Here is a 25,366-nt window from a genome sequence, read left to right as displayed (position 1 = left end):
AGAATGCAAAACTGAAGAGAAATAGAAGTACAACATTCAAAAGTGGCTGAACTGAGCCCTGTGGAGATTGCTCTGACATTGTTTGTCACATTTTGCTATAAATTTCTGTATCCAGGACTATCTGATGCACATAAATGGTCCCTTCTCAGCATGGTTTATTTTGTCACTCTAATTTACTTTGCAGTGCATTGTGCCATGATCTACATGCTTTGTTAGCTGGAGGAAAGAGGTGACTTTTCTTTGAATGTATTTATGTTGACACTGGCAATAGTAAGGTTGCAGTTTTCTGTCTAAGGATCTTATATATCCTGTCTTTACCATTTGATATGAAAGCACCGCAGTCTTTAAATCTATTTGCCACTGCATGGTTCCATGGACACAGTGAGGTGCTGTCATCTCTGCTTTAAAGATGTGGAAGCTGTGGAAAGGAGCTTGAAGGAGATGTGCCTTTGTCCCCCGCAGGCTACAAGCTTGCAGGGTGCCAGTGCTTTGGGGCATAGCGCTGGGCTGGGGACCCTGTGAGCCTGCCTAGGCTGGCAGGCTGGCTGTGGGAGGACTGGGAGGGGTGGCATACACCGCATTTGAGCAGCTTCGCACAGTCTTTCCAAATAGCATATAACTATCCAGGGAGATGGCTTAACCTGCCAAAAGTCACAGAATTCATCTGTGACAGAGCAAATACTTTCACTTGTGTCTCTCTGGTATTGTGCTTGTCCTGGTTTCACTTCTAAAGATGCCTCTTATTCCTTTTTCTGTACAAGAATAAGCTTTATGGTGCACATATTTCTTCTGATATAATACTGCCCACACCAAGAAACTGTCTTTCAATTACAGTTCTATGCATTCAGTCAGGTCTTGATAGATCACAGGTGTGTTTGTTGTTTTTGGCTGGTTGTTTTTGGTTGGTTGTTTTTTTTTGTTGTTGTTGTTGTTTTTGTTTTTTTGTTTCCAGATATTTTTTCCAGATTTTTATTACTTTGCATTGTGTGTATGCAAAATATAAAGGACAACATGTGCTGACTAGGTTGAAAAGAATGTCATATTTCCTTTTCGAAACCCTTGGGACTATACATTCAGTGCCATTGAATATTTCTACAACAGCTTTTAAAAATTATTTGGATAAAAACCTACACTGTATGGAAGTGAGAAGAAGAGTTTTGGTTAGCAATGGGCAGGGATAGCTGTGCATTAGTCCTCTCCTGAGGAATCGGTTTGGCTACTCCAGCTTCAGAGTGGCTCTGCCAATGTATATGTGGTCACTGACACCCTGTGTCGACCCTGTCCTCTCCCTGTTCTGCACTGGCGGCCAGTGGGGCTGTGTGCTGTGAAATAGGTTGTATAAGATTGAGAGATGTCCCTGGGGCCCTGCAGTGAGCCACACAGCAAACTCATGTTGATCTGTCATCTGCTCATGATTTCAACCCGGGTGAGAAACTATTTCCCTCATGGAAAGGCCATATTAACCCGCTGTGCTGCTCCGCTCCCTCTCATGTGCTACACAGGTCTCACCACTTAGCTGTGCATTCTATTCCTAGCAACACAGGTTCAAAGCACTACAAATGATGGACACATCCTGTAACTCTTGGAAGACTGTGGTTTGCCCAGTTGTTTATGGGCTGGCCTCAGTTCCCCACCTGTGTTCAAATACAGAGCAGCCATTTTGTGTTCAGAGCCCCTAAAGCTGTATTTCCCTAAAGGAAAAAAATCCTGCTGGTGTTCTTCTAACTGGGACTTTTGTTTTTTTTTCTTTCCTTATGTTTTTTGTCAAACTGCAATATGGAGTCACGTTGACTACAAGTCCATACTGGCTCTGTGTCTGTGGGAAACGCTACTGGTAACAGACTCACATATCTGTAAAATGAGTGTGTTAAAGAGTTTGCGGGTAGTAGCCTGAACTGTGCTTTTCTCTGTCATAGGGATGAATTGAGGCTTTGTCTCTGGTTCGAGTGCTGCCAGCTTAGCATCACACCCAATCCTCTATTTGCTTAACAAAGGACAAGGAAACTGACACAAGAGAAAATCCTGCAGAAATTCAAGATGGTTCAACTTCAAAGTTGCTCACTTGGATGGGTGTGAGGTCCATTGTCAAAGTTATTAAGAAAAAAACATCCTAGGTCTTTTTATTTACAGCTGGCTTAGCTGAAGGGCTGGAGTGAGCAGCTTAGCAGGGTGGCTGTGAGTCACGGCAGGCTGCGAAGCTGGGTGGCCTTCCCCACAGTTCAAAGCAGCAGCTCAAATCCACAACAAAAAGCACTGATCTCTCTGTTAGCAGATAGCAGAGAAGGACTGAAATAAGCCCATACGCTTATAGTTGAGTTCTCCATACATTGTGGACTTGGGAGGCAGCTTGCTGTGTGTAGCGTTGTTAGGGCATTGCACTCAGCCTCTATCCACTCATCCTCACTCTCAGTGTTATCAGGAAGAAAAGCTTAAAGCTCTTAGGAATCCGTGCTTAAAGTTAAGAGGAATGCATGAGTTATCAGGAATACATGTGTGAAGTGCGCACTGCTGCGGCCGTTGACATGACGAGAAAAGCCAGGAGCTGCCCTGTCGCCTGCCCTGAGCTCCCGCGGGCCGCAGCAGTCCCGGGGCCCGGCGGGGAGCGCTGACGCTTCGTCGGAGGCTGCCGGTGCGCCCCGAGACCTTCCCACGCTTCAGCCCCGGGGATCCCCTTCCCTCCTGAACCGCCGTCGCAACGGGACCTGTGGGCGGCGACAGCGGGGCGGCCCCATGGGAGTAGCCGGTGCCACGAAGTTTGGCGAGGGGACCCCTCTCGGCTCTGCTCCGCGGAACCCGCCGCCCCCGCTCCCTCGTTCCCGGGCCCGCGGCTCCTAGTCCCCGGCACTTGCTGCCCCGCCCGCCCATACCTGCTCGTCGGGGCGCTCCCGAGCGGCTCCGGGCGGGCTCCGCGCGTCGTGGCGGCTCTGTCCAAGGTACCGCCGTCTACTCCGCGGCCAAGTCCCCTCTGGGCAGGGGCGTGAGGAGCGCGGCTCGTCTCCGCTGCCGCCTGGCTCCTCCCCGCCCCTCGCCCCCGGCACCGCCCGACCCGGTCCTGCCCGCCCCTCCCGCTGCGCGCAACAGGCGCTGCCGCGCTTCCTCTGCGCTCAGGTCGCGCCGACCTTTTTCGGCCCCTTCGGCAGGCTGTGCTTGGCGGTAGCACCAGTGCCACCTGTGCCCGGGGGGGCGGGAGGGAGTACCCCAGCAGATCCGGGCTCGCCCGCGCCCTTACTGCCGTCGGGGTCATCCGAGAGGTTCCCCCGCGGCGGCGGCGGCAAGGGGAGCCCCTGAGGGTTACAGCTCTCGGTGACCCGTGTTTCTACGGGGATTGTCACTAGTGTCGAGTGGTGTCGCCGTGGGGCACCTGACGCTCCGGAAAGCTCCGTGGTGGGACAGGGCGGGCGGTGCTGCCAGTGGGCTGCCGGTACCACGGCCCGGGGAGGCGGCAGCCCGCAACGGGGCGGCAGCAGTCCCAGGAGCGGCGCGGGCTCTGCGGGAGCTGCCCTGGGGCCGGTAGCGGCCCCGAGTCGGCGGCAGCAGCGGACCGTGTCGGGGCAGGAGCGGGGGCGGCCCCGGGGCGGTGGGCCAGAGGAGGCGCCGCTGTTGCCGCTTCCCGCAAAGAGGGCCGTTGCGGTTTAGGGAAGCGGGATTCGGCTCCTGTCGCAGTGGCCATCGCTCCTTCGCCGAACCCGCCATGCTAAAGCACCGTCGCGGTGTTTTAATGAGTTTTGCGCCGCCTGAGCAGCGACTCGGCCGCCTGGCCGGAGCTGCGGCGCGGCGGAGTCGCGCGTCCCGCGCAGCTCAGCAGGACCAACGAACGGCTTCTCCGCGTTTCGTTCGCGGCGCCCAGATCCCCGGGGACGGGTGGAAGCCCTTTAACGGTTGCTGTGGCCGTTTATGTAATTTTTCCTCCCACTTGAGGTTATAAGTCATTTATTTTGTTTCCTAATGAGCTAGGAATTTAAATAAACGATTTTATTTTATATAAAGATAAATTTACAGGGTAAATTATGCACACTGATTCCATTGTGGTTGGATCGAAGGTTTCCACTTTTTGCAAAGGTTTGAATGAAGCACTTCGTGCATCTTTTGTTTCGTTTAATCCCTGTCGGCTACATATGGGTGTGCATGTTGCAATTGGGCTGGCATTCAGAACGAAGAAATGCTGTTTCCAGTGTTGTGTCTCTAACTGCTGGTAATGTAATACTCGAAAACTGAAATTCATGGCGGTGAGAATTAAAATTAAATTCGTGTGAGAATATGAGGAGCTGTTTTTAGGCGATCGATAGCATGTTCATAGTGCGATGTTGTTTGCTCGGACCTGTTAACATATGTTTTGAAGAATGAATGGGAACATTTTGTACTGGGGTTTTCTCCTGGGTGATTTTGGTAACCGATGAGGTTTGTGTTACAAGGAATTGTTACTGTATGGGTTGCACTGAGAATAACCAGCTCCCTCCCCTCAAGCAGCCCTCAACAATGAAACAAAGGCAATCGATCCCCTTCAATTCTGTTTATTCAGATCATATTATTGTAGTTTGGACTTCAGTATAATACAGTATATTGCACTTACCGGAGAGCAGCACAAAAGAGAAAAAAAGTACAACAGTTTAGTTTAGTTTAGTTCCAAGGAAGAATAAGATGTCATGATAGTTGTTGCTCTTCTTAAATATATGAAACCAACTGAAAAATCTAAGTATATGTACACAAGATTTATGTAGTCCCTGAATATGCCATTCAAAATTATACACAGACTTTTTTGCTTTTCTTGTATTTTTTTTACATAGATATACAGTATGTCACACACAGTTTCAGCTTGAGAAGACTTGGCACAATTGTATCACATCTATGAGGCTGTTGGTTTTTCTGTTTTGTGTTTGGTGTTTTGTTGTTGCTGTTTTGTTTTGTTTTGTTTTTGAATGGTCCCCTCCAGATTTATGCCAATGATTATTCTGATAATTTTCTTCAGGATTTGTCTCCCCATTCTCCCTTGCCTCCACCTTGCCAAAATGCTGAAGGAAATACTAATTAAAAATAGTCTAGAAGAAGAAAGCCATTACATCATGACAAAGGTTAAACTGTATATATTGCACATTGGTACAGAAACATAACGCAATAATGCTTTCGTCCCCCCCCCCATCCCCTCTCCCCCACAGGCCCCTCCTTGCTCCTGGGGCTGGGCCATGTCAGGAAACCTAACTGTACTCATAGTCTGATGAATCCTCCTCAGACACCCCTGTCAGGTCTCTGTGGTAGGAGTCCATGCCGTTCTCCTCTGTTTCGCCCACTGGCTGGAGGCTTTTGCCCATGCCTTTGCGCTCCTCCATTTTGATGGTGTCATAGAGTCCCTTAGGTCCTTCTTCAAGGAGGATGTTCCTCTCTGAGTGAGAGGGTTTCATTTGGCAGACATTTTTGAGGAAGAGAAGGACAGGGGCATAAAGCACGTTGGCGAGCCCCATGCCCAAGTTGAGCTGTGCAAAGCCCATGGTGTGCACAATCTGGCCAGCCACAATGGGTCCCAAGGCATATGCCACAGAGTAGGAGATGTCTGCGATGGCATAGACACTGCCGTAGACGGAGACGTGGCGCACGTCTACCAGGAAGGCCAGGGTGGGCAGCAGGGCTGTGTCCACCAGGGCGATGCCGAAGCAGATGCCGCAGAGGGGAATGATGACCTGCCCAAAATTCTTGCAGGCTGGTACCAGGCAGGAGCTGGCGCCGATGATGGCCATGCCCAGGGCACCGTAAAACCATTGGAGGTGGGGGTATGCGGCGGCTAACCGGACAGTGACGTAGACACCCAGCACGTGGGGGAAGAAGGCGGGCAGCCAGGTGAGGCCCACCTCCCACTCACTGGCCCCCATAGATTCCTTCATCCAGTTGGCAATGGTGGGCTCCAGGAAGGCCAGGGGGATGTTGCAGGTGGCCAGGGCCCCCGCCACCACAGCGATGTAGGGGTCGATCATTAGGCGGTGGATGGGGGTGCCGACGGGCATGTTGGCCCGTGCCCCGGTGGCGCATGGTGGCGCTAGGGCCAGCAGCAGCAGCCCGTCGAGGAGGCAGACACAGGCCAGCACCAGAAAGGGCACCCGCTTGCCGGCGAACTCGTAGAGGACGCCGCCGAAGGGGGGGGCGGCCAGGCTGCCAAAGGAGATACAGGCCAGCGCCGTGCCCAGGGCGCGGCTCCGCGCTGGCTCTTCGGCGTAGCGGTCGGCAATGAGGGCGATGCCGGCCGTGTCGGCGAAGGCCGAGCCCAGACCCTGCAGGCTGCGCGCGGCGAACAGCGTGGCGTAGTTCTCCGCGAAGGCGAAGGTGGTGGTGGAAAGGAACATCACGGCCAACCCGGCCAGCAGCGGCGCCTCGTAGCCCACGCGGTCGATGAGTGTGCCGCTGAGCGGGTTCACCAGCAGTTGCAGCATGGCCTTGGAGGCGAATAGCACCCCGATCTGCACGTCTTCGTTGCCCCCCGTGGCCGGCGGGTACCGTGCCGGCAGGAGGCTCCGGTTGCCGCCACCGCTGCCGCTCTCGTTGCCCCCGGCGGGCGCGGACGGACTGGCGGCGTTCCCCCCGCCCCGCATGGCCGCGATGTAGTCGGGGATGATGGGCACGATGACCATGTAGAGCATGTTGTCCAGCAGCAGCGCCACGCACACCACCACCAGCAGCAGCCGCCGCTGCCGCCGCGCCTCCCCCATCGCGGTACCCAGCCGCCGCCGCCGCTCGCCCACCGCCTCCGACAGCCGCGCCACGGCGGCCCGCGCCCGGTCCGCGCCCCCGGCCTCCGACATCACCCTCAGTGCCGCCGCCCCGCCGCCGCCCGCATGGGGCACGGCGGGGGCGGCCCCGCCGCCTCCGCCGCTCGAGCCGCCGCCGCTCACCTCCCGGCGGCCGCCGCTAGCCCGTGCCGCCGCTCCGAGGCGGCTCCGAGGGGCCGGCCCTCCATCACCACACTAATAAGCGCCGCGCACGGAAACCCCACCCGCCCCCGCCACCGCGCCGGCCCCGCGCCCCCCCTCCCGCCCTCCGCGCCCCGCCCCGCTGTACCGCGCTGGCGGCAACAGCGCTGCCCGGCCGCGGTAAGAGGGCTGCGGGACGGGGGTGCCACCGATCCTTGCCTGCCACGGGGGTGTTCCTAGGGGGGCGCGGAAAGAGGGCCCCACCCCCAAGGCCGGGGCCCACCGGCAGCTTTCGCCGACCCGACGGTGACGCTGCCCGCGGATCCCGGACGGCTGTGGAAGCGACCCCCGCTTCCCCGGCAGTCTCTCGGAGCCCTCGCTCTGTCGTTTCTCTCTGGGCCTGAACGGCGCAGGGGCAGCGGACCGGTCCGACGTGCGCCCGCCGGTACTGCGGGTAGCGGTCCCGTGTCCTCGGGGGCTCTATGCCGCCGTTGCCCCGGAGGAGCGGTCCGCAGTCCGTCTCGCCTGCGGCAGTCGGCGATTACCGGCTCGGCCCCTCCGCGGTGCGAGCCGCAAAGGCCCCCTCTTTCCCCGCGCCGGGGCCGCAAGGAACCGTCGGCCCCGGCCGCCCTGTGCCTCTTCGGCGCAGCCCGGGCCCCCTGGCTACCGACGTCTAACCCGAGAGCTATTCGCTGGGGCTGGCCGCCAACACCCGGCGCAGCTCTGCGACATCCCCCAGACGGCGTAGCCGGCCTGGCAGGGCGCGCTCGGTGGAGCTCGGACTAACCGGCAGCGGGACTAGACAGCGCCGGGCTAAGCCCTGCCCCTCCTCTGGGGGTGAGCCTTTCCCCCTCCCACCGCGGGGCAGTGCTCCCACTTAGGAAATCACTGAAACTGCATTGGAATGCAGAGAGCAACACAATAACCATCTTACTCTGTGCATGGGTGCATCTAACACTCAAATACCAGGGAAATAATCTTCAAGTGTAGTGGTATTACATACTTCCCTCATTTTCCCAATCAGTCCTGCAGGTGGAAGCCCTGCAGAGCAAAGGGCCTCATTTGGTGCAGAAACTTTGGTACTAGGAAGATAGTCCTGGCATAAAGCAAAGGGTAAATATTACCACTGTAGTAGAAATGACACGTGGCCTAATCTGAGGAAGATCTCTGCAGAAGGCTGTATGAAATCACTGGGTCTCTCCACTGAACAGTTCCTGAGTAGATGTGGAGTTTGGGTACCTTCATTTGCTTGCATAGCTGGGCTTCTATGGCTGAAAGAGAGATGATTTATCTGTCAGTTCCTGTATCTTGCAAGAAAACTACCTAGATGGCCAGAAAGGCTCTAAGATGGATCCTTGCATTGAGCGGCATACACATCCAATTGCACTTACACAGAAGTGGAGTCTTTAAGCATGCTTAAAATAACAATACCCCATGATATTCTTACTGTCAGTGTTGTCGTTATTTGTTATTTGTTTACTACCCCACTGTAAACCTGCAGAAATACACTACTGACAATAGGGACAAAGCTCTTGACCTGGGACTCTGAATAAGCTAGTATCCAAAATACTTCAAAAGGTCATTTCAGAGTGTTATTGGAAGTGTCTGAAAGAAGAGTGTTATTGGAAGGGTACTGAGCTGAGAGCCATGGCTGCTGCACTTGGCTGCATGTTTCAGGTTACTTGTCACCTGAGAGGTTGATTTAGTTGGGGAAAAAAACTTCAAAAAGCCTATCCTCCTCTGTTTCCTCAAACAGACCCTGTGGTAGCAACCTGAGAATGTGTTTCTGCAAGGAACTGTGGGCACAGGAGGAGAAGCTCACAGGATGATAAGGAAACTGCTGAAGGATCTTGTTTGGAATGGATATCACGTTTGCACTAAGCAGTAATGGGTTGGGGGCAGATATGACTTTGGATCATTGCTGTGCTGCAGTCAGGAGTATTGGAATCTTGGCTCTTGCTTGATGAAGCACTTTATTTGATTAAAGTTTCCCTTTTAATCAGACATATGGCCATTTCCCGTCTCTAAAATGGAATCTGGCTCTGGGGGTCATGTCTGGATAATAAAGGGACCGGTTCTCTTGTCTCAGGGGAGCTGATATCGAATTTATTACCATCAAGGGGAAGCAGAATTATACTTGTAAAATGTTGCATAATAAATTTAGCCTTCTTAGTAAATCAAATCAGTGGATACCCTTATCTGCAAGAGATGCGTCATTGCTACGTGAGCTTCTTTGACTAGACAGAACTAATTGGGAGAAAGTGTACCTTCAAATGTGGTCAAAGCTGATGGAACCACAGTAATTTAAAGTAAAAAAAGAAAAAAGTCTCCCTGGTGTTTGGCTTAAAAACTTGTAATTGTATTTGAGAAGGGACTTCAGGGTGAGATGACTTTTAAAATTTTGTACTTTTATCCCAAAGCCCAGAAGATGTGACACTTATTTGGTTTGAGAGGAGGAATGCGGAGGAGGTGATGTACTTCATTTGTCCTCCAGTGCAGAACTTGCAGTTTTGGAAAGCCACTGCTAATGTCAAGGAGATGAGGAAGATTCTAGGTCTGTATAAATAACAGAGCTGACTGTACCAGGACTTCTTTCTTTGTTCTAGAAGCTGTAGCTGAATGAAAATGCAGCTCATGGTGAGTGCTTTGCCAAAGAGAGGAATTTATACTTAAGTCAAAAAAATCCCAGGGCCCAGGAAGGGAAATTACATTTAGAATCTTCAAGGTTTAAGAAATGACAGAAAATACATAACACATGTATAAGCATATAAATCTACATGTCTGATGATGGTGTCAGTTGAAGCTGTATGTGAGGGGAAAGTGGGGTTTAGTATGACCAGTCAGTCACACTCCCTTTAGTTTAAAAGAAAGACCTACCTACCTTAAGAATTTTGGAAAAATAAGAACAGTTTATCTCCAGACATCAAAATAAATATCCGAGTAGTTAAACAGAAAAAAATGACTTGCATACAATATGCACTTGCTTGTCCTGCTACCTACTGAATTGATAGTCCTTGCACTTTGGAATGACAGTTGTTTTTGATGCTGTGTCAGGGTGATTTTACAGTGAGAGAGAGAGGAGCAACAACTGCTGTGATGCACTCTGCCGTCAGGAATGGACTTAACTTAGTCATGCATCCTTAGGAGTCTTCCACAGGATAACAATTTTTTGTTGTGAGAAGCCCAAACACAATGAGTCAGAGAGTGAAAGTTCCTCATGTCTGCAAAATATTAATTTTCTTAATAGCCCAAGCACTTGCAATAGAGAGGTTGTTGTCCTGAGGACATGGCGATACTTTTTAGCACTTAGTGCTAAACTAATAATGTGTTTCTTTTCTAATTTTAATTTCTGATTAAAAGACCTGCTAGTCTGATCCTGCCAAATAGGAGGGGCTCACCTAGTTTGACAAGCATGTTATAGTCTTTAGAAGTGTGGTGGAGGAAGGAGACAGAAGGTAAAGTCCGTTTTCAACAACTTAATTTCAAAAGCATTTTTGTGAACAAAATTATGGGGCTGTCAAACAGAAACCAATAAATTATTGCCATGAGTAGAATTATTGAGAAAACATTGGGTATTTTGCCTCAGTCATTAACATATTCCTGTATGTCAATGGTAGTTGAGCTTCCTGCCCTTCCAGTTTGGCACTGAAATCTGTGTTCCCAAGACAGACAGACACACAGATGCAGGCAGAGGCACACAAAGGCACACAAGAGCTGTGGAGAGCAGAGGAAAGAAGGAGTCCTGGCAGGGGCTGCCAAGTCCAAAGGCTGGTGCTGCCATGTGGTGGCACTGGGGGGAGGGCTTGGTGCCCCTGCTCCTGCTTCAGGTTCCTGCTGGGCAGCTCTGGTTGGCAGCACTAGCTGGACAGGCCTTAGCCCTTCCAGCCAACAGGGCTTTTGACATTAATGGCCGCCAGGTGCAGCCTTCTGGAGAGACTGTGTCCGTTGTAATTTTCTTTCAAACCTTCATGGCCAATACAGGTGTGACAAAGGATGGGGACTGTACATGAAAATGTGCCAGTACATTTCTGTAAAAACTGTGTTAAATAAGCAAAACTTCTCTTTAAAAATGGTTGTCATAACTTCTTTTTTCCCCAGGAATGGTAAATGATTTTTTTTAATGTTGCAGTCATACTTCATACTGCTTCACTCTCTGGCAATAATGCTTAGAGAGAGAGAGAAATAGATGAGAAAGAGAAGTGAGAAAGTAATTCAAGGGTTTATGTCTAAGCCTATGTTAGCTCTAGTAATAGCTGATGTTCTTGTTAGTTGTAACAGACAGTTGTGCAGTTAGAGTTAAAAGAGAGCTTATTATAGTATCTTTTAACTCTGAAAGTACAGGACATTCTCTACAATAAAGTCATGTCCCTACTTCTAAATGGCTGAGCAAATGGTGTTTTCACTTCTGCCCTGGGAGCACACTTGGCTGTCCAATAAAATTCACAGCTTGAGTAGTCTCCTAATGTTTAGTTAGAAATTTCTCTTCCTGTATTGTTCCCACTATGCCTATATCTATTGTATGTGTCATCTTAAACCACAGTTGTGTCTTCTTTACATCCTGCAAACATTGGCTCTGTCAGTCCCAGACTAGATGAGGACTACAAATGGTGTCTATCTTTTAGATGGAAGAAGCAGCTGTAAGATCTGGGAAGATCCTGCTCCTCCCAATGACTGCTTCTGTTCCTAGTAATTTTACATATGTTTTATTCTATTGTGTCTTTCTTTGCTCTTTTGAGGAAGCCTATAAAAATGTTCTCCAAGCAACCATAAAAATATTGGCTCTTCCCCCCCCCCCCCCCCCCCGCCAAGGTATCCTGTTTTTCAGCTCTTCAGTTGTAAAAATGCAGAATATATCCTTGCTCCAAAAATCCTCAAGTTAGTGCATGCACTCATTTTTGCAGGGAGCAGGAACCAAAGAAATGTTTTGATGCAACTGATTCTTCACATGCTTCTCCACTAGCCACTCGTGGTCTGCTCACCTTTTGGGGCTTTGCTGTAGCCCACATCAATTCCTCATTAGCTCCTCATTGCTTAACAGCCTCTCAGAACTAAGACAGCAGGAAATGCATCTTCCACACAGTCACAAATAGTTTCAGTGGCTTGAAAAGCAGTATCAGATTGGCAATCTGATTTGCTGACAGTTTAAATGTATGTTTCTAGCATGCTGGGCATTCTTCTTGTGCTGGCTACAGAAGAAGGATATTTCAAATAACCTGTCAGATATTTTGGTTTGGTAATCTGTAAAGTGATCAACATCGTCCCAGGCAGAATGGATTGAATATGAATATGTTATGTAAATAGGGAGACAAATCTCTTGGCAAAGAATTAAAAGTATGCTTGCAGGATATATTGTATGTGACATATCCCAGTGACAGGATACCAGTTATCTTGTATCTTCATAGTATTTAAGTGAGATTTCACTGTCAAGGAAAGCTCTGGCATCTGGCAATTTTGTAATGCCTTTCTCCAAAATTATTCCATAGGAGACAATTTTGAGTAAAGTATGAAATAGGCATTAGTGTCTGGAGACAAACAACACGGTATTGTAGTGGATCCTACTTTTCCATGATACTTACAAAAGTCAGAAAAGATAAACCTAGATACACTACTCAGTGCCTTAGATATTTACTCATGTGCATACATTATAGGCATGTTAGGTGTGGCTGTGGCAGAATTTATCACAGGTCTTGCCCATGTCATTGTATTCTTTTGTTCATAAGAAGTTATATTTCTGTAGCTTTCATCCTTTGCCTTAACATTTTGAATGACTGTGCATTTCAAACTATTGAAAACACTTGAGAAAAGGGGGAGAAAATGCTCCTTTTTTGCAGCATAGATAATCAGTGGAGATCCAAGTCACCTTGTAGGTATTTGCAGGTGTGTATGATTAGTATCCACACAAACTTGGGAAGGGACATTAGGTGTGCATCAGGGCTAGTTCCTCAGGAAGGTATAAGGCTCAGTCTTATGTTGCTAGGGAGGATGGGCTCAGAATATGGGTGAGGTCAGTCTTGGGATAGAAGAAAGCAGTGTTGGTTTGAAGCTGCTGTTGAAGTGAAGGTCTGGGATAGATCATGGGTAGAGGCAGAAGAGCGAAGGTAGTAATTATTTCCTAGTGCTTTTTGTCACTTGGAGTATCTGCTGAGGTCTCTGTTGTAAGTGCTTCTTCAGAGCAGCGTATGGTCCGTGTGGCCCTTGTCAGCTGGGGGCTCTTCTTAGCAAGGGACAAAGGGCAGTGGCTCCTACTGGTGCTTTTAAAACTATCAAAGCAGCCTTTGATATTTTTTGAATAGAGTTGAAGTATGACCCATACTTAATAATACATGATATATTTTTTTTTTCTCTTTGTTCATGAACTGCTTGAAGGTACTTCTAGAGTTGTCTCACTTATTTTGTTTGAAAATTTTGTGAGTTGCTCTCAGCATGAAGGTTGTTCTCTGAGAACCTGGTGTAAGTACGAGATACTTGACATTAGAAACTTGGGCTGCCCTGAGTGGCTCTCAGGGGCTGTGAACCTCCCATTGCCTCCCTGCCTGGGCTAGAAGCGTGTGGGGTTAGTGCTAGTTTCTGGAGACCCTTGCTGGGCAAGCACTGGACTTGGCAGTGGAGTGGCAGGCAGTGCTGGCCGGTGTGCCGGCCTGGCCAATGCTGTGGGGATGTATCCTGCTCAGGGCTGCAAGGCTGCTGCTATCAGGCTCCAGCATGCTCAGCTCAGATGGAGAGGCATTGCTGACTGTGACCTGGCTGCAGAAGAAGTCCAATAAGAAAACTGTGGAAGCGCAGGTGTATCATTGTTGCTTAGTTCTGGAAGTGTGTCCCTGCTTTGACTGTGTGAATGTTTCGTTTCTTCAAAGCCTCTGCTGCTGCCATCAGTTTGATCACTTCCAGTCCTTGTTGTATTTGTTCTTCTGTTATCATTGTTATATCCAGGTCAGCTTCCCCTCTTCCGTGTTTAAAGGGCCCAAGACGGGTCTGGAACTCAGTTTAAGAGGTGGTGGACTCGCCGTCCCTGGAGGTTTTTAAACTCAGATTGGACATGGCACTTAGTGCCATAATCTAATAAATGGACTAGAGTTGGACCAAGGGTTGGACTCGATGATCTCTGAGGTCTTTTCCAACCCAGTCGATTCTGTGATTCTGTGATATCTACAATTTTTAATAGTGTTTTATGTAAGTTCCTCCCCTCCCTGCCTAGAATCTGAAAAGAGTAGGCTGTAATTAGAATACATTTCTTAAGAAGTTCTGCAATTTGTCAGCACATCCACTAACTTTGTGTTTAGAAATCGTACTGAAAGCTTGCTGGAGGATTTGCAGATCTGAGGAGACAAAGTCTGTTTGCTAACCAAGGTAGGACCAGCTGGGTAGCAGAAGGAGCACCTGAGAGAATCAGCTGAGAGAGCTCCTGCTCTAAGCCCTCTTGCTGGTGGAAAAATGCTGTCAAAATGTGATGGGACTGATTGTAGTCCCAGAGGGTGGCTGGCTATGTAGGTTCTGTCAGAACTTCAGTTTTCTTTAGCACTTTGGCACAGTGGATGTGTGTGTCGGTGTGGTGTTGGTGTGGTGGTGTGGTTTTTTGTTTGTTTGGGTTTTTGTTTGTTTGTTTTGTTTCTATTTTTTTTTTTCCCTGAAGCACGAAGTTAGGGGCCAAGTTTTCTTTGACTTCCAGTGAGATGGTGGCACCTGCATATGAACTTCATTCTTACTGAAAATATCTCATTGGTTTAATTTTGAACACAGCAACAGAATGAAAAGTACCTTGGACCTTCCCAGTGTCCTGTTTTTTTCCAAAGAGTTTTCAAGTATTTATTGGTACTATGGAGAGCTCTGTTTTTCAACTGTCTCCATAGTATCTGAACATAGTGTCTTCTATGCATTGCATGACCCAAGCTGCATGTGTGGAAAAGGCTATTCTATGCAGGCTTCTGGGCTATGCGTGTTACTTCAGTAAAAGGGAAATGCAGGGAACATGCAGCAGTGAGGTAAAGAATGTTGAAACATATGCTGTGAAGGGAAGTGCCTCTTTAAATGGAAACGAATGAGATTGCATTTGAAGGGAACCCTTTACCTCCTAAGGAGGTTTTAGGATTTCAGTGGGCTCCAATAAGTTCCTAACAGTGAACTTTTAAAGAGATTTTCCATTTCCTTGGTTGCAGCTATATTTAAAGGAGATGGCACTTGAGAGCAGGAGGCAATGACCTTGCCTTACCCGCAAGGACAGTGGAAGCTGCCTGTTCTTAGTGTGGTGGAATTCTGTTCTTGCTGTGAGCCTGCCTTTGATTTCAAGGCAAAAGGCTAGAGCTCCCATACAGGAGACTGTTGTCCTGCATCCCTTACAGAGTGTGTGTTAACTGGAGAGTGGGCATCTGATTAACATCCCTAGTGCTGTTGTAAATCAATCTGTGTACGCTTAAACAAATTACATCAGCCTAATGGGAAAAGATGTGGTGAGACAATTAAAAGAATTAACCCAGAGCAGGAGGGTCAATACCATGGAATAATCTGTTGCTGGAGTGTGATGACCAGGCACTGTGGTAGTTCTGGCAGCCAGTCTCTGCGGGAACAAAGCCCCAATCTCTCTCATGAGGAGGCTAGCACATTTTCAGAGGATCTGGCAATGGGGCTCTACAGCTTCCAAATGCTTAAAGGCTGATGAAGTTTAATTATTTTTATTATTAATTTTTATTGCTCTGAGGTGGAAAGCAGCTGTGTGTGAATGAGTTTGCGTGTGTGTGTAAATAAACCATCTCATGTGTTTCATGCCAGTGGAATCAGAGCATAAACAATAGGGTGCAATCAATTTTAGTGACGTAATACTTTATAGGTAAGCTTTTCTTTTTACCCACTGACTCAATAAGTTAGTCTTGCAATGTTGTTCTTATGCTTTAGTGAGTTGCCTACATCAAGCAGAGCAAATGGTTACCAATGGAAAACAGAAACTCAGACTTCTTATTAGATTTAGATTGCAGTGGTCATTATGGTGAATTTAATTACAAAAAAAAAAAGGGGGGGGGGAAGTTTCTAAAAAAGAAATGGGTTTATTTTCCTTTTTCCTTAGCTCTCCCCCGAAAGTTGTGAAAAGTCAAATTGACAATGTTTGTCAATCAGGCTTATACCCTTACAGCATGCATTGCAAGCTCCTATTAAAGTTCAGGAGTCCTTGGAAAATGAACCCATGTTTTCTCCAGCCACTGTTCATTACCTGAATCCAGTTTAACCAAGCACTGTGCAAGTTAATGTAAGCCTATGGTCCTCTGTTTCTCCTGAGTCTGCTTCAGGTTTCCCTGCAAGATTTCTGTGAGGTGGAAAACAGTCATTGTAATGCCCCTGGGACCAACAAAAATTTCCTCCTTTTCCTGCCAGTTCCATGTAAAGAAAGTCAAACTGTGTAGTGAAACTCAGTGGGTAGCGAGAGTCTCTCTCACACAGATATGTTTTGGAGAAAGGCAAGAGAGCCAAAACATCAACAGCTGGTGCAGAAGGACACTTTCAGCATTGTGGTTGTGTACTTGACACTCTTTTTTGCTGCAGCTCTGTTATCTTCTTCAGGGAGAGAAACCTGTGTTTGCAGGTCACCTTCTTTTCAGCTTATACCCAAGCAGTAACAGCCAAGCACTATTTGGGCCATAAAGGGCAGTGTCATGTATCTCTGAGTGTATGAGGTTGACCTTGTGAGTCCACCAGACCACCAAAGCTTAAAGGGAGAGTTTAAAATGTTGTCAGTGTTGCCAAGAAACTAAGTTATCAGCTGTCTGATCCTTTGTCTGTTAAGTGTTTCCGTAGCCAATCAGCTAGTGCTAGACTTGCTTTGCTGCTGCAGCATTAGTGGGCAAGCAGTGAAGCAGCTAAGGGTGCAGTGTCCTCCATTTCCAGAGAGGCCATGGTTGTGAGGGAGATGCCTTCTGGTGCTGCCCCAGGGGCTGGGGTGCTCAGAGGGATGCTGGGTTGCTACAGGGTTGGGAACAGGCATCTGCTACTACCTCCCCCAGGGGAATGAGGCTGGTCCAAAGTTTTCTTTAACAGCAGACAGGTCCCATTTAAGCCCCATAAGGATACCCTCAAGACCAGGTGCTGTGTTTGTACCTGGAAAGTGGGTCTCCTTACTGTGTGGTGAGAAAGCAGTGGGTGTTGAAACATGTACAAGGGCCTCAACTGCAGTGCCGTCACCATTGTGGAGGCAGAAAGAGTGAGTATGTCAACTTATTGCAAGGGAGAGTATTTGCATTCTGTGTTAGGCACTGGCTAATTTAAGATGGTCTAGTTTGTCCTTCTGTAACTACCTACCTTTCCCTGATGGCTGATAAGGAAGATGGCTATTTTCCCCTGTCTCTCATACACACATGATTTAATTTATGTGTGTGCTGTACTGACATGTTTTGGAGGACATGCTGAAGGGGGTCTGAAGCAAAGGAAGGCTCTTGCTGGCCCACAAGACTGGCAGCATGGAAAAGCTATCAGGAGGTGCAAAGTGAATGCTGGCCTTACTTGCTTTGCTTCCTGTTTGCTGTTTTGAAGCATCCTGGCAGTGAGGTAACATACAAGATAAGCTTTGTGGCTGTTTTTCAGTGTGGCAGTTACATATATAATGGATCTTGGCTGGGAAACCTTACCAGGACAGGTCAGGGTTAAGGATTAGTGCAAACCTGGCTCTGACCCTCCCCTAGCAGTGATCCAGATATGTCTTCTAGCATAATGCCTTTAGCAAAGATCTATAATCATTGAACTTTTGACCCCAGTCTCTGAAGTAATGCCAAGTGTGTTTAAAACACATACAAATGAAGTGGAAATTATTATTGGCTTGCTCATGACCTGCTGAAATATGGTTCCTCTCCAGGGGCTCCATTTGCATTTCCCTCAGTCTCTCTGAGCACTCAATCTTTCAGTAGTTTCACATGCCACAAACTGAGCATCACTGTGCTTTTGATCAGAGCTACCTGCCATTGCCTGTTTGCTCCAAAGCCTTCCCTACCTTACATTTTTTCAGGCAGCAGTAATAGGGCTCATACATAAACACTCCACCACTCACCTCTGCCAAGGAATGGCTCTTGACCACATCTAACTCATGTCCCACTGGCAGCTGGTCTCAGTCTGTCCCCTCTGTTCCTCTACCACCAAGTCCCTGTCAAAAGAAATGCAGATTTGTGTGCTGTCAGGTGGCTGTGCTAAATCTAGATGACTGATAAACCAAATGGCAAAGCTTCTTCCAACCCTGAATTTTAGTTCTCTCCTTTCCCTCTGCATGCACATACTGATCTTTGTCTGGTCTGCCACATGAATGCTGGTAAAACTGATCTCTAAGTGTCTCTCATTGGAGCCCCTTCCTTCTCTTCAAAACAAAGAAACCTCTGGATTATTTATATGAAAGACAGAAATAAAAATACATTTTTCTCTTTATTTCTTTTCCAAGCAAAACTACAAATGAGCTTTGAACTTATCTCAAAACTTACTGAGAAAATTTCTACTTATTCTTTGTAAATACAGACTAATTCCAACACCTGGATTCTTCCTTGCTGGAATCTCCTTTTGTGTTTGTGTGGAAATAATCACATCAGGAAGGAAGTCCCAGTATTCCCCTTATCATGTATTAGAGTTGAAATATCCTGAATGCTGATTCTTCCATTTTGTACCTTTGCATGCCCGCCCCGCCCCCCCCCCCCCTTTTTTTTTTGTTCTGCTTTTCAGTAAGTATCAATTTCTTCTCCTAAATGTGTTCTTTTTTTGGTGGGGTAGTGTAACACTAAAATAAAGTAAGACAAGACTTCACTAAAAAAGAATAACAACTAACTCATTAAAAATGGAAAATGAAATAACCATGTTGAGCTCTCTTAGTAAAAAAAAAAAAAAAAACCACAAAAAAACACCACACATTTTTTGTTTTAAAGTTCTTTTCTGTCAGTATGTTAGGGTCTGTTGTGACAGCAACTGTTCACGGGCAGAGCACCACGTGTTTGCATACTATTAGCTGTCTAATTGCCAGCTAGCTCTGTGGTAGCAAAGCCCTATCCATCACAGAGGATGGTGTGGCTGTGACTTGGTGTGGGGATGTGGCTGGCCAAGGGGAGCAGGACCCTGGCTCTCCTTCTTTGCCTGCTCTGCTGTTTGCTGCAGTCTGCTTGGAAATCTTGCCACTGTAAAAAGGGGTGGCTTGGAGGCAGGCAAGCTGTGCCTCTGTGTGTCTCTAGGGCTGCTCTCACACCTTGCATTTCACTCTGTGCACAGTGCAGGAGCGAGCATGCTCTGTAACAGCAGATTTACTAGGATATTCCCAGCATCCCTTTGACCTATTCTTTATATGTCATGGGGCAGTTCTTCTGCATCCATGACAGACAGGTGGTGGTGCAGCCAAAGCAGTGCCTGCCCCAGGGTGTCCCACTGCTCAGGAGTGCATATCGGCCCCAGGGCCAAGGGGAACAGTGCAGATCTGGAGCAGTGCAGGAGGGAATCGAACCTCCGGCTCAACTGAACCATGTGGAGGGAACTTTTAGGGCTCTGAGGCTCTCTTTGGTGTCAGTGTGCAGGTATACATGAATGAGTTTTTCTTCCTGAAACTTCAGCTGTCTGAGAGATGCTTTCAATATGAGCCTGTGCTCCCAGGATGCTTTCCATTGTGCTTGGGTAGGGCTCCAGGCTGTGGACTAGTTACTGAGGTAACTTCTCTGTTGGTAAAATCTGGGAAGCCTCTGCTTGGGCAATCAATACAAATGCATCCCTGAAGTTCTACAGAAACATTGTAGGAGAGGGAACACTGTAGAAGAGGCAAGGTGGCAGCGTGGCCCTCAGACTTGCTGGAAACTAACAGAGGATCCAGCCAAACCCCCAGTTCCCGTAACGTGACTTTTTCATTGGAGATGATCTAAGTGGTTAAGGATCATGGGAACTTGTTCTTCTGAAACTCCCCTGAGTTTTTGAGGTTCTGCTCCAGTGCTGACATGAGACAGTATCACATGTGTTGTACACACTAAGGGACCTAGGGTCTTTCTGGGTCTGTAGTTTCAGTGGTCTTCCAGAAAAGTCAGGGCAGATATGCGAGAAGCTGGTTGCACAGGGCTAACAGCCAGGAAGGAGTAAAGCATATTTGTTACCAGTGTAGCATGAGTTAGTTATCGGCTATATTGCTCTAATTCCAGGGAGTTTACTCAAGTGGTAGCTTAAATGGCCAATTTGTAGTGCGCAGGAGTGCCCAGGACTCTTCCCTGCCTGCTTCTGGCAGGCAGCAGTTAAGGACGCTTGGAGCAGATTTGTGGCAATTTATTGCCACCTTCTGGTTATAAATATAATAGCAGAGATGCTTTTTAAAAGTCAGTTTATTGCTCTCTTGGATAAACTGGAAAAACGTAATACCTAACTTCTTTAGTAATTTTCTTGAATACTTTAAACACATTTTCTACCGAGTAACATGAACATATTCTCTTGGATTAGTATTTAAATTAATAAAAAATACTGATAAGAATAAAATCATCATACTGTGATCTGCTGCGGCTGACCTTAAAGGTAGAATGTCATGAAGGCACCCTAAAGTCAGTTTTAGGTGGACAACAAGTTCCAAAACAGACTTTATTCTAGCCAGAAAAGTGTAATCAATACACCAAGTAGGAACAGGGTTTATACAATTATTTAGCACTCCAACAACATAAAATACAGGTTCGGATATCAGTTGAGGAGATTATGGGGGTATGACAACATAAGAATAGCAAGGATCCACAACGTGCGTGCATACACTCACAGGAAACAAAACTAGAGTCCTCTCACTCAATAGCACCCAGAAGAAATAACCACTTGCCTAGGTTAGGCAAGGGCTCACACTTGCCTGGGTTAGGCAAGGACTCATTCAAGGATATGTCCAGTAGAGAAAAATAACCACTCACCAAGGTGAGGGGCACTCAATTCTGGGAAGCCTAAGTGGAGGGCTCCAGTTCTCAGACCCGCTGCTCTGAGAAGGCCACTCAAAGGGAGTGTTTGATGAGGACCCTGTTTTATAGCCTGGTCACATCTGGCTGTGGGCATTGAAACATGGTCCAGAAGCTTCTCAGCTACACTGGACACCTCTTTTGTCGAGGACCCTGTCAATCGACTGAGAGTCCCACTCCTCCTGCTCTCCACCCCCCACCCCCTCCCCAACTGGGTGAAGGTGAAGTCACCCTGCCCTGGGGTAGGGGAGGATGTGACTGTCAGCACCTTGGTGTCACCCTAGCTGTGTAAGTGGGGACAGGCACAGTGGGGGACAAGAGGTGCTAAGGAGGCTCCACATCTCAGGGGGATGTGCAACTGCCACATAGAGTCATGGTTCCAGAACAGGGCTCACCATCCTCACGTAAGAAAATATGCCACTGTGATTTCTATATGTCAACAGCAAAGGCCCAGTTTTCAGTAGCTAGCAATGTTTGTCCTCAACATATCATTTGATGATACGTTGCTACTTAAGTGGTGTGTGGTCATGGGTTGTTTTGTTTTGGTTTTGTATTTAAATGGCCTTTCTGCCCAGCACAAGAGGTATCTTTCCTTACAAAAGGTAAAGAATCACAAGAACATGACCATAAAATAAGGAATTTTCATGAGTTTTCCCTTAGTATTCATTAATCCTCTGTGTAAAATTTTCACTAACTACAACTAAAGTCAATAGAGATTATTACTAGAATCGAGCTGATATCACGGGGTTAAAAGAAATAAAATGTTTAAAATACTAACCCATTGTCAGTAGTTGAATGTAGGTGATGCGGAAGGGGGAGAGCAGAGGGAGATCGTCTCCATGACATGTCTGTTTGATCGGACCCTTTCCCCAGTAGGGGGTGCAAAGGTACCGTATATTTTTTTAGGAAGAAAGCCCTTTTTCATCTCAGCCCCAGATCTAGTTATCTACTGCCTAGTACTTAGGGCAGTCTTTGACAGCAAAGGAAGAAGAGAACATAGAAGAAGCAGCGTGTAAGCAGATGGAGAAGCATTATTGGATAGAATTTTATTTCGCTTTGTACATATGCCAGTTGCTATAGGAGATGCAGCCTGGCAGGGAATGAGTTTATTTCTATTTACTGTAACTCACTTATGTTTACTAGGTAGTATTTTATTGTTACTGACAGCACAGCATTTCTGCATGTCTTTTTGGTGTGACAACATATTTTCAAGTTTGAGCTGTGGAGCAACAGCTGCTTTTTCATTACTTAGCACGAAGATTTGATGCCATCTTTTGCATTTAAAAAAAGACTTGCTTTTCTGAAGTGAGAAGGAACTTAGTTATTGGGGCATACCAAGAAATTAATTCTACCTTCAGGTCAACAGATCTCACTTATTTAATATTTCCTCTTGCATCTTAAAGCGTTTGATATATAAACTTCATTCTCTGTTACTTAGCAGTATAAACATTGTTTAGCTGCTTTAAGAAGTATTGTTCTTGGTTGGCATATGCTGACACTTAGTTCCGCACAAAACATCAAGTCTCTGCTTTCATGCCTCTGAGACTCTGATGGCAGTTGTATGTGTTTAGAAAAATTTCAATAAACGTTATGTATTTTCACTAGGTTCTGTATAGGCTAACAGTATATATTTAGTGGTAGAATTATTTGAAAGCAATCAAGAATTACAAGATGGATCTTTTGTCATAAAAATTAATGCATTCCTTCACAAATATTGGTATCTTTGTGCTTGATAGAACATTTAGCAACTTCTTCCTCACACAGGACTTACCTTAATGTTACTGGCTTCAGCAGGAATATTCTATGAGGAAGTCCTAGATTTGTGTTCTCTAAACATTCATGAGTATCATAAAGGTTTCCTCTCTCTGAAGATGGGTACACTATGTTTTATGATCAACAGAGATATTAATTTGGTTGTGACATTGTATTTTTTTTTCTTTCTATTGTAACATCAGTAGTGCATTAAGATGATGTCAGTAAAGATGTGTCACAATGTAGGAGAGGAATGTTGTTCAGATGATGTGTTTGGTGAAAAGCAAACAAATATATGAATCTTAAAAATATAAGTTTCTTAGAGAAAAATATTTCTTTCTGGCAGAGTTTGTTTCCATTAAGGGCAATCTGCTCAGATGCTTGGGTATAATCATCAGCTGTCTTTATTTGCTCCCAGTTTGTCAAATCCAGATTTCACAGTAAAATCCACAGTATTTATCCAAGAGCACAAAGCAAACGGCAGCTGCTCTGTCTGGGCTGCTTAGAGCAGATTAAGCTGCAGTGAGGTTTCATGCCAGTGACCATTGGCCTGAAGAGACCAGACAACAAACCTCCCTTTGACTTGTTATAGGCAGCTCTGTCCTGTAAGTCTAAAATAAATCAGAATCTGAGCCATGGCTGGGCTCCTTAGACACATAACTGAATTAAGGGGCCAGCCAGGGCTTGAGATGTTTCAACTATTTTGTAACTACAGTTTGAGGTGCACCTCTGTACCTTGGCCTTCTTCCAAATAGTATTTTCTATGTTTTCAGACATCCTGTTGGTGCAATCTTTGAAGTTAAAGACCCCTTTCATTCCGTTCTTACAGTCTGGATGGGTGCTGAGAGAGGACACCCTAATTTCTACAGGAAATTGAATAGTCTGCTGCTTCTCTTATTCAAAATCCTACAGAAACAGCTCATGCCTCTACTAAAGCTCCAGCAAATACTGAGCGAAATGGCAGCTACCCCCTGTTGAGAGCTCATCAAAGCAGCTTCTAAAAGTGAAGAAATAGTTATCACAGAGACCTGTGGCTTTCCCTTCTCATTGCTCGTCTTTCTGCCACTTTGTGCTGTTGGTCTTGACTCGTGATCTATAGTCAGTAGCTTTCTTCCACTTTGTTATTTTTTGAGAGGAGGCACAGACTGAACAACCTTTCCCTTTCCTAGCTGTGCATGCAAGAATCTACTCAGCAAATATTTGATGCAGCGTGTTTGGAGATGATCTTGTGGCGTACCTTTAAGCTGCCAGGGCAAAGGAAGAAAGCTGTTTTCTGCATTTGATCCAACAGAGTCCACGAGTTGGATCCCAGATTTGTGCCAGATCCAAGCACGTGTGGAAAGCACAAGTAATTGTTTGTGCATCACTGTCATTTTCTGCTACTGATAAGCCACAATAGGGCATGTATTTTAGAGATTATCACACTTCTTGGGTGATTAAAGTCCAGAGACAACCTGAGGTATGTGATAATCACTCAGAAATCCACTGTGAGGTGGATCTTGTGGTTTAAGTAGATTATGCTGCTTCCTTTTGTAGTTTTGGAAGCTGCACCAACATTCAGGTGCTGCCTTTGCTATGGGAAGGTGGGGTGCCCAGAAAAGCAGAGATGCTTGCCCAGAGCATGAGTATGGCCACCCAGGAGTGAAGGTGGCTTTCATAAAGAGCTGGGCTGGCCACATCACGCTGCATATGCTTCTCCTGCTTCTCAGATCTGCAGCATCTGCCAGGCTGAGCTAACTTGATTATCCCCAGGATGAAATTAACCAAAGGTGATTTTTTCTTTTCCTGCTGTGACAGGTGATAGGAACTGACTCTTCACCTTTGGAGTCATGCTGATGGAATAGGGTTTTCTTCAGGAAACTAAAGATGGTGTTTATTGCTCAGGAACCATAATTGTATTTGTGTTATATATCCCCTCCTGACTCATTTTCCTATATTTATATCTTGGATCACCAACTCCCTGCTCTGAGCAGGGACTGCTTGTCTGTTTTGAGTGCAGTGGGACAGTCAGGAGAGATATGTGACTGTGGAAGCAGCCCTTGCTCCTGGCTCCGTGTGGCCATGTGCCAGTGGAGATATTTGATGGGGTGCGCAGCACCAGCCCCCTCAGAGGAGAATGTCTTGGACTGTGTTTTTTGTCTCTAATTTTGAAGCAGTGTCTGTACCAGTGTTGGTAAAGTATATCCATATCAGAACAGCAGATTTAGATGATGCTCATTTTAAAAATTAACTTTATGCAAATTTATTGATCATATTTAAAACATCAGTGGCATGCCTAGAAGAGGACCTGTGAAGGAATTATGGGTTATATATGACACCCAGTTGTGGTCCTGTGTTGTCTGCAGCATGGTGGGTAGGTAAGCCTGCAGTGCACAAGCTGGGGAAGTCATCAGAAGGTCATGTATGATGCATTAGGAGAAGTAAATCTGATGATTACTGTTGCAAGGACTGTTTGCCATCCTTTGATTAGCTTTTTCTATCATATGGTGGAACAACTTGAGTTGAGCGACATGTTGGGGGTAAATATGATTTTGTACTGATTTGATTTTTGGTTTGTGTATTGGATTTGTGTGACGAGGTTTTGGTAGTGGTGGAGGCTACAGAGGTGGCTTCTGTGAGAAGCTCCTAGAAGCTTCCCCTATGTCTGACAGAGCCTATGCCAGCTGGCTCCAAGATGGACCTGCTGTTGACCAAGGCTGAGCTCATCAGTGACAGTAGTAGCACCTCTGGGATAACATAATAAAGAAGGAAAAAAAAAACCCCAAAACTGGGCAACTGCAGCTAGAGAGAGGAGTAGGAATATGTGAGAGAAACAAC

The 25,366-nt window shown here is 46.9% G+C and overlaps 3 protein-coding genes across 3 annotated transcripts in view; 1 reads left to right on the top strand and 2 right to left on the bottom strand.

Annotated features, from left to right (window-relative positions):
- Window positions 1–2,964, bottom strand: part of CHAT (choline O-acetyltransferase) — a 32,031-nt gene extending 29,067 nt beyond the window's left edge. The window contains exon 1 of the mRNA XM_082052828.1: window positions 2,868–2,964. The gene's annotated coding sequence lies outside the window, so the exon portion shown is untranslated. The remainder of the gene's footprint in view (window positions 1–2,867) is intronic.
- NCOA4 (nuclear receptor coactivator 4) overlaps window positions 1–25,366 on the top strand; it is a 397,571-nt gene that overhangs the window by 229,071 nt on the left and 143,134 nt on the right. The gene's annotated exons all lie outside the window — the stretch shown is intronic.
- Window positions 5,193–6,785, bottom strand: SLC18A3 (solute carrier family 18 member A3; the record flags this gene model as incomplete). Its single annotated transcript, XM_082053637.1, has 1 exon — window positions 5,193–6,785. The coding sequence occupies one exon, from the start codon at window positions 6,783–6,785 to the stop codon at window positions 5,193–5,195; it is 1,593 nt and encodes a 530-aa protein (XP_081909763.1).

This window comes from Streptopelia decaocto, assembly GCF_964273445.1.
Source record: "Streptopelia decaocto genome assembly, chromosome: 5".
In the NCBI taxonomy this organism is placed as follows: domain Eukaryota; kingdom Metazoa; phylum Chordata; class Aves; order Columbiformes; family Columbidae; genus Streptopelia; species Streptopelia decaocto.
Note: the sequence above shows the minus strand (reverse complement) of the source record. Positions and strands in the feature narration are given on the sequence as shown.